Raw genomic sequence first — 16,226 nt, forward strand, 5'->3', positions numbered from 1 at the left:
ATATAACCTAAAATTAGATGGTATTTACAAGAATTAGCACCAATATTGACCCGTGGCTTTCGTTGTCAACAGAAAGAAGATCGAATCGCTGGGCAGGATGACAGCGATGTCGCAGGAGGAAATGGTGGCGGGGGCCCGCACGGTGGCCGCGGGGCTCGAAGCACTGCGCGCCGAGCACGCTCAGCTGCTCGCTGGGCTAGCTGCCAACACAGAGCACGAACACGAGAAGGCATCCCTCGTCCGCAAGAGCATCGACGCTATTGAACTCGGACTGGGCGAGGCGCAGGTAACTTAAGTTCTTTAGTCAACAATTATAGTAAGACTACAACCAGGGTCAAGAGCGAGACATCCCCAACCCAAGCATTAACCTTGCTTCCTGGGGTTGCCTCATATCTATGTTGCTTAAAACAAGAAATAAACATTTTTTTTAAATTATACTTGATTATTCTCGAAGCACCGCGCTGAGCATGCTAAGCTGCTGGCCAGCTTGGTTGCTAACACGGAGCAGCGAACATGAAATGTCTTCTTTCGTGCGCGTTAGTTGATCGAATAGTCAGACATATCAATTTATTTTATATGTACCTATAGAAATTACCTAACAGCTACAAGGGTTTTGTGGTTAGAACGTTAGGCCCACGATCAGAAAGTCCGGGTTCGATTCCCGATGGAGACATTGTCGAAATCACTGACTGACCTTTGTTTGGTAAGGACATTGCAGGCTTAAATCACCTGACTGTCCGTAAAAGTGAGATGATTCCGCGCTTCAGAGAGCACATTAAGCCGTTGGTCCTGGCTATTAGCCGTAAACCACCTCCACCAACCCGCACTGGAGCAGCGGGATGGAGTATGTTCCCTACTCCGGTTGATTGAGGCGAGGCCTGTGACCAGCAGTGGGACGTATATAGGCTGTTTATATTATGTGCATGTAAATTAGAAATAACCAAGACAACCCAAGGTTTCGATCAACCACATAACCACGGTAACCACAGCATGTGACCATTGAGGTGTGGAATGCGATCCAGTGCAGGTGTTACTTTGTCCAGCACGTGCCAATGCTTGAGGTTCCTTGATTCCACATACGATAACATCACGCCTGTATACCCGAAGGGGTAAGCGGAGGTATACAGTATACACGCCCACTCACCAGCTATGGTTACCCATGTAAATAGGGGCCGCGCCTATTGCCATTGGATCGTGTACTGCGTTCAAAATAAATCATCAAATTCTGATTACTAAATAAAGACAGGACTAAAACTAAAGAAAATCATTTTCTTTCTTCTATTCACCCCCGAAGTCCGGGTTCGATTCCCGATGGAGACATTGTCGAAATCACTTTGTGAGACTGACCATTGTTTGGTAAGGACATTGCAGGCTTAAACCTGGTTGACTGAAAAAGTGAGATCATTCCGCGCTTCGGAGAGCACATTAAGCCGTTGGTCCTATTAAGCCGTTGGCTATTAGCCGTAAAACACATCCACCAACCCGCAGTGGAGCAGCGGGGTGGAGTATGTTCCCTACTCCGGTTGATTGAGTGGAGGCCTGTGCCCAGCAGTGGGTCTTCTATTTAACTTATTTATGAATTTTAACCAAGAGACACGTAATATTTTTATGACGTCACAGTGTGCCCTTTCATACAAATTCCATAGTAATTTCGTGTTTTGACTTTTAGTTAAAAGTAACTGGTTTGACTAGTAGGTAATTAGCCTATATTATTTTGTTATACCTGTCATTTACTTATCCGCCGAAAAGGAAAGGGACGGATGATTGACGGCTGTCAATATTTGTTTTTCGTTAGTTTTAGATCTGTCTTTATTTAGTAATCAGAATTTCTCATTTACTCAAATTATTTAGTAATCTTGAACGTAGTAGAGTTTACATCAGCACCATCATGTTATGGTAATTTTGTAAATCTCTATGGCAACACGTGGTGTAGCTAAATCTAAAACTGTGCGACAGTAGGAACTTAGGACGCGACCTAAATGAAAGAGTGACCCGGAAAGTCCTTTACACTCGGTAAATGTGGGCCAAGCAAGCGCCGTAGGGAAACTAACAAACCCCAGCTTTAAAGCATTCAGGTGTGAAAAGATGGCTCTTCTATGACAGAAATTGATTCCTTTATGTAACCTGAAATAAGCTTAATAAAACCTTTTCAATTTGCGGTGATTCGGGGGCTAGAATGTCTGATGAATAGGATAAATGAATATAGATTATGAACAACAATAAATATAACTAAAATAGATTGTTTTATATTATGTCATTAAAATGTAGCTTGCGTAAAATGATAGCGGTGAAGGAAAACGCCGTGAAGATACTCACCCGAGAAATATGTTTACGGAGGTACGTGACCTAAAATTGGGTTGGTTTCCCCTTTAGGTTGGAGTGTCAGTCAGAAAACCTGACTTGTCAGATTTTCAGGTTAGGTTAGGGGTCTCGTGAAAACGGAATATATGTACAAAAGACGATTCGAATTTTTAAAACTGGTAATATCTTAAGCATACTGAACTTGCGCACAATATTGAAACAAGTGTCTCACAAATTCCTAATTCGACTCACAAGCAACACTTCTGTTGACACAAGTAGAACAAACTATGAAGTGAATTGCTTGACTAAACCACTTGACTTGCCCTATTCAAGCGACATCAAGGGCTCTCTACCCCACTTGTCAGGTTGTCGGCTTGGGCGATGGTGTAAACTTAAATTGTAGACGCGAGAAAACTGTACAGGGTGTAAGTGACATCGTAACGAAAACTTTGAGGGATGATACAGTCAAGTAGAATTTTCCATCGCAAAAATATGGAACTGAAAATAATTAAAAAAAAAACAATAAAAATTTCATGAATTTTCAACAAAATCCACTTGATATCAACTCAGAATCATGGTCTGAATCATCCCCCTCAATATTCGTTACGATGTCACTAACACCCTGTATATTCCAACATGATGAACCATCATGGAATCCCGGCTTGGACTACTAAATTCGACTTTATGAGATTGAATTCATCATCATCATGATCAGCCCATTAACGTCCCCACTGCTGGGGCACGGGCCTTCGTGCAGATTGGTGGTTATTAACGACTGCTAATGCAGCCGGGACTAACGGCTTAACGTGCCTTCCGAAGCACGGAGGAGCTCGAGATGAAAACTTTTTTTTGTGGTCACCCATCCTATGACCGACCTTTGCGAAAGTTGCTTGACTTCAACAATCGCAGACCGAGTGCGTTTACCGCTGCGCCACCGAGCTCCTCCGAGATTGAATTCATGTTTGGATCATTGATATCAAATGCTAATGGCAATAGGCTCACTTTTTATTACATAGGACTTAAACATAACTGGCGAGAAATGGGTCTATACACCTACTATAAACTTCTGCGTACTCCTTTGTGAATACAGACTTTTTTTTTTAAGATTATACACTTCTCATCAAAAAATCGAAACACTTCGTAAGTTTGTTTCGTAAGGATTACAGGAAAGTATAAAAAATATATTATTATTTATTTATTCATTTTATTTATTAGTATTAGGCATTTATAGTAAATACTTAAATAATATTTTACAAATTTGAATTTGGAACAATATTAATGTTCCAAATTCAAATTTATAATTTGATTATATTCGTATTTTGTTCGGCGAATACTTATTCGGAAGTGTTTAGATTTTTTGATGTAAAGTGTAGTATCCGCTAGTAGTTTACAATAGTACCAACCCACATGCTTGTCTAGTCAAGAACAGATAAGTAGCGTGTGGCGACATTCCCACGTTCCCACGTCGCTGACGCGAGACAACAATGAACCGTATCACGTGTCGAGTTGGATACAGTCTTAACATAAACATACCTCTATTAGCTAAATGGGAATCTGAACAATAGTCCATATGAGGTAGAGACTTTGAGAAGCATACGAAGGTAAACGTTGGATGAAAAGGCATTTATGAATTTGTGTCTTTATTTAACAGCCTCTGTAGTCTAGTGGTTAGTAGAGCATTGGGCTCACGATCTGGTCCGGGTTCGATTCCCGATGGAGACATCGTCGAAATTACTTTGTGAGACTGTCCTTTGTTTGGTAAGGACATTACAGGCTGATCACCTGATTGTCCGAAAGTAAGATGATCCGTGCTTCGGAAGGCACGTTAAGCTGTTGATCCTGGTTATTTCTTACTGATAATTAAGTAGTCGTTACATGAGCCGTGTCAGGGGCATTTGGCGGCTCAATCATAACCCTGACACGGGGGTTGATGGGGTTGGTAATCCACCTCACAGCTCACACGATATAAGATCCCTGGTGTCAGGGTTATTATTCCATTGCCGTCCACGGGAATATTCCCAAAGGAACTTTCGGAAGAACTGCTCACAACCCACACGAGAGGAAACTGTAACTTCCCTTTGCTCCAGGTGATGATGGCACTAGCCTCTCACCTCCAAGCGGTGGAAGCGGAGAAGCAGAAGCTCCGGACACAGGTGCGCCGGCTGTGTCAAGAGAACGCCTGGCTGCGCGACGAGCTGGCTGCGGCCCAGCAGCGGCTGCAGGCGTCGGAACAGCGGGTCGCCCAGCTGGAGGAGGAGAACAAACACCTGGACTTCATGGCTTCTATTCGGTGAGGGTTTTTAACATAACATAAACAAGGCTAGGCAGAGGTACATTTGTGAATAAATAGAAAATAATTGCCAAGTAACAGTATGTCGTTTATAATTCTTAACCTTTTTTTTTCTTTAACACTATTGTGGACGCAATTGAACTAAATAGTTAACAAGTAATATGAATTAGGATGTATTATACTGTAACCTTGAATCACCTGATTGTCAAAAAAAGTAAGTTGATTCCGTGCTTCGGAGGGCACGTTAAGCCGTTGGTCCCGGCTATTAGCCGTAAAAACACCTCCACCAACCCGCAGTGGAGCAGCGTGGTGGAGTATGCTCCATACCCCCTCCGGTTGATTGATGGGAGGCCTGTGCCCAGCATTGGGACGTATATAGGCTATTTCTGTATGTTATGTTATATACTGTAACCTTGATATCAAATCAAATACACTTTATTGCACAGAACTTAATTTTAACAACAACTTGATAATGGTGCTGATTCCTGTACGGTCACGTGTACTAATATGTATACACTTTGAAACCATCTCACAATAACTTTTTTGACAAATTAAACCGTAAGTCTCATTAAATGTCAAATTATGATAGTGCGACAGGGTTCTAAAGTGGGTACATAATATTGCTCATGACTGTACACATCATCTAATTTTATTTTAAGTTATACCTGTTATGTTGATGAATGTGGAGGAAGCAAGAGAAGTGTGTCAGGATCGAAGCAAATGGCATTCTGTAGTCTGTGCGTACCCCGGTGGGAAATAGGCGTGAGGTTATGTATGAATTTATGAAAAAGATAGGGTCATGAAATCGACAGGAATAAAATTTATGGAACACACGTCAATTTTATGCAAAAATTTTTAAAAAAAAAACCCCTTCCAAAATGTTATGTTCGGCAATAACCCGACGGAATTAAGTTGACAGATATGAGAGCGAGATGCCTATATTATTTTATTCATTTTAAAATTAACAGTTGTCAATCATCGGTCCCTTTCCTATTCGGCGGATAAGAAACTGACAGGTATAACTTAAAATAAAATTAGATGGTGTGTATAGGAATCGGGGCCAGTACTGATGCAATAAAGTCTTTTACATTTCCTTGGTTCTATTAAGTTTTTTTTATATGACATTTTCATCTCGAGCTCCTCCGTGCTTCGGAAGGCACGTTAAGCCGTTGGTCCCGGCTGCATTAGCAGTCGTTAATAACCATCAATCCACACTGGGCCCGCGTGATGGTTTAAGGCCCGATCTCCCTAACCAGCCATAGGGAAGACCCGTGCCCCAGCAGTGGGGACGTTAATGGGCTGGTGATGATGATGACATTTTTATTACATTCTATAGTTATTTTTTGGCATTGTCAGTTTTCAATAAAAATCAGCACGCAATGTTTTTTTGCTTGCGATGTGCACTATCAACAAGTTTTATAAAGTATATTTGAATTTGGAGTAACGTGTCAATGAAGAAGAAAAACAGAAGACCTCAAGTACCAGGGCGTTATCAAAAGAAGAACCTTGATGTGGGTCTCGCCACTTGGAAACTATCTAGGGTTAATTGAACCCTAATCCCTAAATAGTCTCCACGTGGTGCGGCTGCACTGTGCATCCTTAAAGAAGATTCGACGAACTCAGAAATCAGAGTCATCTATTGAACGTAATTATCATGGATAAACTTGTTGAAGGTCAATGTAACATTTTTGAATTTACGTCATTTCGCAAGGTGTTATGGCTGAGGAGAAGAAATGACAAAAAACTGCAACAGCAACACATCTTTTAAACCAATGAGGGTACATTAAAAGGTTTTTAATAACTAGAGGAACACATTCAATACCAGACATTTTTATAATTTAGGTAATCATTAATCTCATAATAAGCTTTTTTACATAAAGTAAGCGTCACATGAGCTTTAAATTTGTTTTCTGACAAATTAAAAATATTATCTGGTATTTTATTGTAAAAACGTATACAAAAAGACTGTTAACTAGGTACTGAAATTGTATGAACATTTGGTAAATAAATGTTGTTATAGCATTAATTCATATTTAAATGACAGATAATGAATTGGAGATTGAATTTTTTTACTATTGTTATTCTAATCTTTGACATTATTTGACGTTGCTTTGTTTAATATTAATATTTTAATATAATAATATTATTATAATATTAATATTATAATATTAATATTATTGTAATGTGTTTCCGATTTATTTTAATGTATTTAGTTATTATTGATATTTTTTATTAGCGTCTAAATCGACATTTTTGTGTTAAATATTTGTATGCCGATCAAGCTGGACATGTTAAATAAAAAAAAATATTGTAAGATCATTGTTATGTTACAAATGTTTCACAAATAAATGATTATGATTATGTTTACGTTTGTTTCCACAGCAAATACGACAGTGACGTGACGGAGGAGTCTGAGAACAACCGCAGCACGACCGGCGACAACAAGCGCGATGACCCCATGGTCGACTTGTTCCCTGATGATGACCACGACGACAACAGGAATAACAAATGTAAGTACCAAATAGGCCACATTCCAGTATACGTTCCTCAAGAACTACAGATGGCGCTGTAAAGATTTTCCATCGTTTCTCTCTCTTCTCTCTTTATTTAAGTGCTGCGCTCTTGAAATGAAATGAAATTTATTGTAGTAAATGTGGTCATATATAGTGCAGCAAGTAAATATTAGAATTAATATTATTATTATTTTTTTATTATTATTATTTTTAAAACCTTAGGTTTCCTCGGCTTTTGCCGGTTTGCTGCCATGCACGCTAAGCCAAGTACATGTCAGGGTCAAGCCTTGCGTTAGTATTGTGTGACAGGTAGAGGTGTGGGTTGTGTGTTAGACTGTGGGGTGGTTTGAGTGGCTATAAGTATGGGAGATTCATGTTCAGTTTGCACGAATTTTTTGACTAATCTGCAGGTATTCAATATTGCTGCTTTCTGTAGAAGAATGTTATTATTATTATTATTTTTGTCGGTGGAGTAATCGCCTTCATTTTCATTACTCCATAGTTAGGGCGTGTACTCATCCTGTATCCACCCATTGCTAAGTATTTGTCTCCTCTCTTTCATACCATCCTATTCGGTCCTGTGCAAGACTCAATCATTGCTCTATATTACGCCTGAGGAGGCCTGAGGAGCTCGGTGGCGCAGCGGTAAACGCGCTCGGTCCGCGATTATTGAAGTTAAGCAACTTTCACAAAGGCCGGTCATAGGACGGGTGACCACAAAAAATATTTTTTTTCATCTCGAGCTCCTCCGTGCTTCGGAAGGCACGTTAAGCCGTTGGTCCCGGCTGCATTAGCAGTCGTTAATAACCACCAATCCGCACTGGGCCCGCGTGGTGGTTTAAAGCCCGTTCTCCCTATCCATCCATAGGGAAGACGTTAATAGGCTGGTGATGATGATGATGACGCCTATCACACATAAACTCACACATATTTCCCACCGTTAGCAGACCATTGACGCAGACCTTAGAATAGAAAAAGACCACAGAATTCTACTTCTTTTTGGGTTGTGAGGACATCGGAAGAAGCCTGAAGAAATAAGTGGGTCTCGCCGCCTGGAAACTATCTAGGGTTTAAAAAAAAACAAACTATATAGTTTCCATGTGGTGCGTCTGCACACCTCAACGTTGAAGAAGACCGGATGAAGCAACTGAGGTTATCTGCATAGTGATGCAAATTCCTACAGACGCGCAGATAGCGTAAATTAGAATTTTATTTCAAGTTATACCTGTCATTTTCTTATCCGCTGAAAAAGAAAGGGACGGATAATCGTCACGCATAAAATTTATGGAACACACGCCAATTTTAAGCAGAAATCTAAAACTACTGTCTAAAAATTTTAATTCAGCCAATAACCCCACAGAGTTAAGTAGACAACACGTAAAACTGATTGCATACCAGCGAGATGCCTATTTTATTCGCCCGGGTTATTTATTCGTTTTAAAATTAACTTGTTGACAATCATCCGTCCCTTTCCTTTTGGATGGATAAGAATGTGACGGGTATAACTTAAAATAAAATTAGGAGGTGTCTGCAGGAATCGGGGCCATTGTATATTCTATTTTATAGTAATATAAAAGTGCATCACTTAGAATTGTTCCGTCGCAAATGTATGGAAATGAAAACATTTTGATGAATTTTCCATATAAAAATATTAAGCGCACTGTTCAGATAGATATGTGTGCCTAAGAGTGTCGAGAGTGGGTATGAATGTGGGTATGAATGTATTTTGACATTCTTTAATACCAGGGTGTCATCAGAAGAAGCTTCAAGAAATGAGTGGGTCTCGCCGCCTGGAAACTATCTAGGGTTTAAAAAACCAAACTATATAGTTTCCATGTGGTGCGGCTGCACACCTCATCGTTGAAGAAGACCGGATGAAGAAACTGGAGCTATCTCCTTATTGTACATTCTATTTCATTGTAATTGTAAAAACGCATCACTTAGAATTTTTCCATCGCAAATGTATGGAAAATAATAAAAAAAATAACTAACATTTTGGTTAATTTCCCGGCAGAAAATTCCACTTAGTAACAACTCAGAATCATGGCCTGAATCATCCCCCTCGGTATTCGTTACAGTGTCACTAACACCCATACCTACTCGTATGACCCATACAAGGTGTAAGTGACATTGTAACAAATACTGAATTGGATGATTTAGCTCCTTATTCCGAGTTAATATCAAGTGGTATTTTTCATGGCAAATGTATAGAATTGAAAATATTTTTAAAACGTACCAAAAATATCATGAATTTTGCGACGGAAAATTCCACTTGATATTAACTCATAATCATGATCTGAATCATCCCCCTCAGTATTCGTTACGATGTCACTAACATCCTGTATATAAAAGCGAAAGGACAGTTACTCATCACGGAATCTTAGAAAGTACAAGTGGTAGGAGTCTCACATTTTACATTTTGATTTTGCGAAAATCTACCCCTAAGGGGGTAAAAAGGGATGGCAAAGTTTGTATGAAACTTCTATAGCTTTAATAGTAGGATTTTACTCGAATCTGGTATAAGTATACATTTTCCACTATTCTAACGTAAACCTTCTCCACTCCCCAGCAATGTCCCCGACACCGCCGTCACAGTTCGCGCAGCAAGTGAACGCGGGCTACGAGATCCCGGCGCGCCTGCGCACCCTGCACAACCTGGTGATCCAGTATGCGTCGCAGGGCCGCTACGAGGTAAAAAAAAAATATCTATAAAAGATAAATAAAAATGGATATAAAGTCTGTCCAATAAGTGGTTTGTTCCCTGGATGGCTGTATATGCTAGACATCTCTGCCTTCTAGGATACAGGCCTGGGGGGTTAAAATGGCCACTAAGCAATTCATCTAATAAAGCAATATTGCAATTTGACATTGGCGCATATAAAAGTGCGCAAACAAATGTTTTGAAACAAAAAAAAAACTGATGTTTTTCGTCTTCTGCTTATCCTATTCGAACAACAGATTCTCACTCCTCGTGATCTGATACAGCCTCTGTAGCTTGCTCCCATGTATGCAGAGTTTTTAGTTCTCGGTCAACCGAGCGTCGCCAGGTCTCTTTGGGCCGCCCCCTTTTGCGTTTTCCACGCAAATGCGACATTGTTGCAATTCATCTAATCTAAAAAGCAATATTACCATTGGACATTTGTGCAATGTCTTCAAATGTCAAATAGCAATATTGCTTTTTAAGATGAATAGCTTATTTGACTGGATCAAAGATAAATTATAAAATGCTAATCTGGAAATAGAAGCCAGTCTATGATGATCAAAATCGATTTCATTTTACTTTTCGATTCATTTCGAATCTTATTTATGAAGTAAGTAACAATGAGTACGACGTTTGACCGCTTTCATTGATGACGTCACAGGACAGTATTTCCATACAAACTCCTAAGAAAACTTTCGATTTGACGTTTCGTAATAAGTATCTCATGTGACTAGGTTGTCAAGTGACCTTTTTAACCCCTAGGTCTCACATAGTGTACGAGTGCCTTCTGCACCAGTTCCCAGGTGGCATACCCGAGCTGCACTGTGTGACGGATGCGGCAGAGACTTGGTTAGGGGAGCTTCAGCTGGATATATGATCCACGCAGGATATTTTATTTTTGTCTGCCATACGCAATAACCCTAGGTCAGGCGTGATGTTAAAGAGAACGTCTGGGGCCCTGTGCCGAGGTTTTTCTTGCAGCTTCTTTTCCCCGGCTATACAGATTGTGAGAAGCTAGTTAGGCGAGCGAGTAGTTTTAGGCGGATGAGACGTTCGTTATGTAAAAATTGACGATTCAAAGTGTAACTATGTTACCTACTGAATAAAGATATTTTTGAATTTGAATTTGAGATATATTTTGTCCAACAGGTGGCCGTGCCGCTGTGCAAGCAAGCGCTCGAGGACCTGGAGAAGACTTCTGGTCACGACCACCCCGACGTGGCCACGATGCTCAACATACTCGCCTTAGTCTACAGGTGGGCACATGCTTTACAACCAGTACCGTGTTTATCAAAACTTACCAAGTTTGACAGACAATTTGAGGAAACAGACCTAACAGGTCGTATTAGAAACATCCTTCTAATTATAAACTTTATAACCTCCAGGGATCAGAACAAATACAAGGAAGCGGCCAACCTGTTGAACGACGCTCTCTCCATCCGCGAGAAGACGCTGGGAGAAAACCACCCCGCCGTCGCGGCCACACTGAACAACCTCGCTGTGTTGTACGGGAAACGAGGTACATACATTATAACAATATAATGTGGATTGAGGAGCTCGGTGGCGCAACGGTAAACGCGCTCGGTCTGCGATTGTTGAAGTTAAGCAACTTTCGCAAAGGCCGGTCATAGGATGGGTGACCACAAAAAAGAGTTTTCATCTCGAGCTCCTCCGTGCTTCGGAAGGCACGTTAAGCCGTTGGTCCCGGCTGCATTAGCAGTCGTTAATAACCATCAATCCGCACTGGGCCCGCGTGATGGTTTAAGGCCCGATCTCCCTAACCATCCATAGGGAATGCCCGTGCCCCAGCAGTGGGGACGTTAATGGGCTGATGATGATGATGATGATGAATGTGGAATAAGATTTATACAGGATGTTAGTGACATCGTAACGAAAACTTTGATGAAGAATTCAGACCATGGTTCTGAGTTGATATCAAGTCGAATTTTCTGTCGCAAAAGTACCTCATCACATCACTAATTTAAGAGCCATGCTCTTGTCGGTGTAGCATTCTCCGTTCTTGTCTATCAAAGACCAATTCCTACTCCTTATAAGACACGACGTTCGCCTTCTCTTTAATCTGTTCCATGTAAGCTCTTCTTGGTCTTCCCCTTCCTTTCTTTCCTTGTAGATGTTTTTAATAAATTCATCGTAAAAGCACGCATAGAACTAAAAATAATTATAAAACAACACTTAAATTTTCACGATTTTCTGACAGGAAATTCCGTGTAATATCAACTCAGAATCATGGTTCTGAATCATCCCCTTCAGTATTCGTTACGTTGTCACTAACACCCATACGTAATTGTATGGCTACCTGTATGTACTTGTGTGGGGTGTAAATGACATCGTAACAAATACTGATAGGGGTGTTCCAACTGATTCTGCATTAATATCAAGTGGAATTTCTCTCTTATGTTATTTCATTGCCTGTGTGAAATGTGTATATGCCTGCAAAGGCAAAATTTAGTGAGACGTAATTAGCAACTATAACTGCAACTATTATCTATACTGTACCTAAATTTATACACAATAAAAATCTTTGTCTTTATCATCACAAAAGTATAGAAATGTAAATGATTTAAAAAATTATAAAATCGTGAAATTTTCGTACGGAAAATTCCACTTGATATTAACTAAGAATCATGGTGTGAATTATCAACAGAGCGTTCCTCGCCATGCTAGAAGAATTGCCGCTTGCAAATGGAGCATTCGTGCTTCTTTCGTGGCGAGGACTACATTTTGAACGTTATTCTTCTTTCCTATTACATACATACATAAACTGCCTATATACGTCCCACTGCTGGGCACAGGCCTCCTCTCAATCAACCGGAGGAGGTATGGAGCATACTCCACCACGCTGCTCCAATGCGGGTTGGTGGAGGTGTTTTTACGGCTAATAGCCGGGACCAACGGCTTAACGTGCCCTCCGAAGCACGGAATCATCTTAATTTTTCGGACAATCAGGTGATTCAAGCCTGAAAAGTCCTTACCAAACAAAGGACAGTCTCACAAAGTGATTTCGACAATGTCCCCATCAGGAATCGAACCCGGACCTCCAGATCGTGAGCCTAACGCTCTAACCACTAGACCACGGAGGCTTTTGCTTTCCTATTATTCTGTCTTTATTGGTCTTTGTTTTGTAATAAGGCTGTATAGTATCTTATTTAGTACATAATGTTTGCAGGCAAGTACCGCGAGGCTGAACCGCTGTGTAAGCGTGCGCTGTGCATCCGCGAGGCCGTACTGGGCCGCGACCACCCCGACGTGGCCAAGCAGCTCAACAACCTGGCGCTGCTCTGCCAGAACCAGGTATGACAAGAAAAAACATTTTTATACACAACAACACACCGAAACACGCAGAAATAGGCTAGTTTCCAATTAGTCAAATCAGTTACGATACTAAACGTCAAAACACGAAATGACAATGGAATTTGTCATAGAAAAACGTGATAAAATGTCGGACTTATTATTATGTTTTACTTGATTAAAATTCATAAATAAGTTAAATCATCATCATCATCATCAGCCCATTAACGTCCCCACTGCTGGGGCACGGGCCTTCCCTATGGATGGATAGGGAGATCGGGCCTTAAACCACCACGCGGGCCCAGTGCGGATTGATGGTTAGTAACGACTGCTAATGCAGCCGGGACCAACGGCTTAACGTGCCTTCCAAAGCACGGAGGAGCTCGAGATGAAAACTTTTTTTTTTGTGGTCACCCATCCTATGACCGGCCTTTGCGAAAGTTGCTTAACTTCAACAATCGCAGACCGAGCGCGTTTACCGCTGCGCCACCGAGCTCCTCAAATAAGTTAAATAGAAAAAAGAAAATATTTTTCGTTAGTTTTAGATCTGTCTTTGTTTTGTTTGTTTTTATAACAGCTATAACTATTGCTATGGATAATATTATAAAAACCTAGAAACATGTAGTATAGTATAGGTATTTTAAAATTACTGAATTTCAAAGTGATCGCCGTATATTATTGGTGATAATTGTGACCGGTTTATAGCAATAGGCTCACTCACCATCTCCCTAGCATTATCCCGTTATTTACGGGGTCCGCTTACCTAACCTGAAGATTTGACAGGACCAGTTTTTAGAAAAGCGACTGCCTGTCTGACCTTCCAACCCGCGAAGGGAAAACCAGCCCAATACAGGTCCTAACCTGTGACCTATCACATACCTCCGAAAATGCATTACTCGGGAAAATGCATTAGTGGGTTTCCTCACGATGTTTTCCTTCACCGCTGAGCACGTGATAAACATTTATGTTCCAAACATGAATTCGAAAACAAATTCGTCAATTATTGGTTTAGGCCTGTGCTAGTTTCGATGTGCAAGATCTTAAGTCATCGCCACAAAATAAAAATAATTTCTGCATCAAAAACCGAAGAAGCAGTCGGGTTACTCGCGATGTTTTCCTTCACCGCTGAGCACGTGATATTCATTTATGATCCAATAACGTAGCTGACGAGGAGTTGATTTTATGAAAAAGCAAAATGACATTGCTTTTTCATCATCTCAAACTGTCTTCTGTTTCTAGACTATTTTTAATTTTTTTTATTTCATTAGCCATAAATTCAGATACAATATTTTTATTTCTTACAAATTCCATTATTCGGCAGTAACGTTCAGGTATGTATCTGTGTGCCCATTGGCAAAGGCCTCCCCCAATCTATTCCACTCCTCTTTACATTTAGCCGTTCTAGTCCAAGTTCTGCTGGCCACTCTGACGATTTCGTCCTCCCATCGTCGGAATGGTCTTCCTCGGTTTCTATTGCCTTCTCTTGGGTACTATGTGGTGACTTCTAGATTAACGCTTTACTTATTTATTTTATTTTATTCGGGTAGCTTACAGAATCTTTTACAAAGTAGATATTTATATGTGTAAACAAACGCCAATTACAAAGCTACCACAGGTGAACTTAAAACATTTTACATGTCAAACGGGCTCAGTTACCTAACCTAAAATTAAATAAGCGTAATAATTAATTAACCTATAATTAATTATAATTTATCTTTGACCCAGTACCATACTTTTTATCCGCAGAACAAATATGAAGAAGTGGAGCAGTACTACCAACGCGCCTTGGAAATCTACGAGAGCAAGTTAGGCCCCGACGACCCCAACGTGGCCAAGACCAAAAATAACCTCGCATCCTGCTACCTCAAACAAGTACGTACAAACATTATATACTTCATGGTATAAGAAGCCGAGCCAGGAGGAGAAGGGCCAGGTGGAGGGGGGGGTTTAGGAGGAGTGCTGACGTGCATTGAATGCGGTCGTACATTTAATGCTAAGATCGGATATGTCAGTCACATGAGAGCACACGAACGACGCTCTCATTAGTTGTCGAGTCGCTGTGGCCGAATACGGTCAGGAAGGATTGATTGATTGATTGGTATAAGAAGACCTGGGAGGTTAAAGTGGCCACATCGAAGCAATTCATCTAAGAAAGCAATATTGCAATTTGACATTTGCGCAAAGAAAAGTAAGTGCGCAATGCAAACAAATGTCAAATAGCAATATTGCTTTCTTAGATGAATTGCTTCGATGTGGCCATTTTAACCCCCCAAGTGTGTTCATTCCTATGACAAGCCACCATTGCTAGCCCATTGATGACGTAAGTGTTACCATTCAACTGGTATCTCCAACGTTCCAAGGACGTAAATTTTATTATTGAAAATTAAGCGAATTATTTGACTAACTAATGTACTTAATCCATTGGCACATAATATATAAAAAGCAACAAAACTGTAAATATTTTTTTTTACTAAGAGTTCAAAATTTCCTTGCAAAGTAAATTAAAAACAAAACTTAGTCGTAATTTATTTTTTTATAAAATGTCAACGGTGGGTATTATGACGTCAGCGCGGCTGGTGTAAACTAATGTATCAACCATTACCAGCCAGCAACACGAATAAGAAGATCGCAGGGCGCCATCAGAAGCTTCGGAACAAGTGGGTCTCGCCGCTTGGAAACTATCTAGGGTTCATTAAACCCTAACCCTGGTAGTTTCCACGTGGCGCGGCTGCACGCTGCATCGGTTAGAAGACTCGACGAGCTTGCACGACGCTGGTGTCCAACAGGCCTTGATATGTCCGGTTTTTACAGAACTGACTGCCAGTGTAACTTTCTAAAGGAGCTCAAAATGTAACAAAACAAACAGCCATTGTCCTTATTAATAAATATTTTTTGATTCTGGCAGTACAAACTTTTTTCATTTCCGGATGAATGAAGACAGGCCTTTGCCCAGCTTATTTAAGTTGTAACGTCTAATTTCAATCATCGTACCTATTTCCAAATACAAACTATTTATCTTGTACCAGAATTTAAATTCAGAACTTTGTATTGTTTTGTTCGCGTGGGAATCAAAACAAAACAACAATAAAGTACCAAGTTCTGAATTCAAAAA

At 40.4% G+C, this 16,226-nt stretch overlaps 1 protein-coding gene across 3 annotated transcripts in view; it reads left to right on the top strand.

Annotated features, from left to right (window-relative positions):
* LOC126373117 (kinesin light chain) overlaps positions 1-16,226 on the top strand; it is a 75,527-nt gene that overhangs the window by 35,977 nt on the left and 23,324 nt on the right. For all 3 annotated transcript variants that reach the window (XM_050019124.1, XM_050019122.1, XM_050019125.1), the window contains 8 exons: positions 73-286; positions 4,389-4,591; positions 6,974-7,101; positions 9,674-9,795; positions 10,955-11,061; positions 11,191-11,324; positions 12,993-13,117; positions 14,861-14,986. In XM_050019124.1, coding sequence (XP_049875081.1) covers positions 98-286; positions 4,389-4,591; positions 6,974-7,101; positions 9,674-9,795; positions 10,955-11,061; positions 11,191-11,324; positions 12,993-13,117; positions 14,861-14,986 — 1,134 coding nt within the window. In that variant the 5' untranslated portion in view covers positions 73-97. The remainder of the gene's footprint in view (positions 1-72; positions 287-4,388; positions 4,592-6,973; positions 7,102-9,673; positions 9,796-10,954; positions 11,062-11,190; positions 11,325-12,992; positions 13,118-14,860; positions 14,987-16,226) is intronic.

The sequence above is a fragment of the Pectinophora gossypiella genome, chromosome 15, assembly GCF_024362695.1.
Source record: "Pectinophora gossypiella chromosome 15, ilPecGoss1.1, whole genome shotgun sequence".
In the NCBI taxonomy this organism is placed as follows: domain Eukaryota; kingdom Metazoa; phylum Arthropoda; class Insecta; order Lepidoptera; family Gelechiidae; genus Pectinophora; species Pectinophora gossypiella.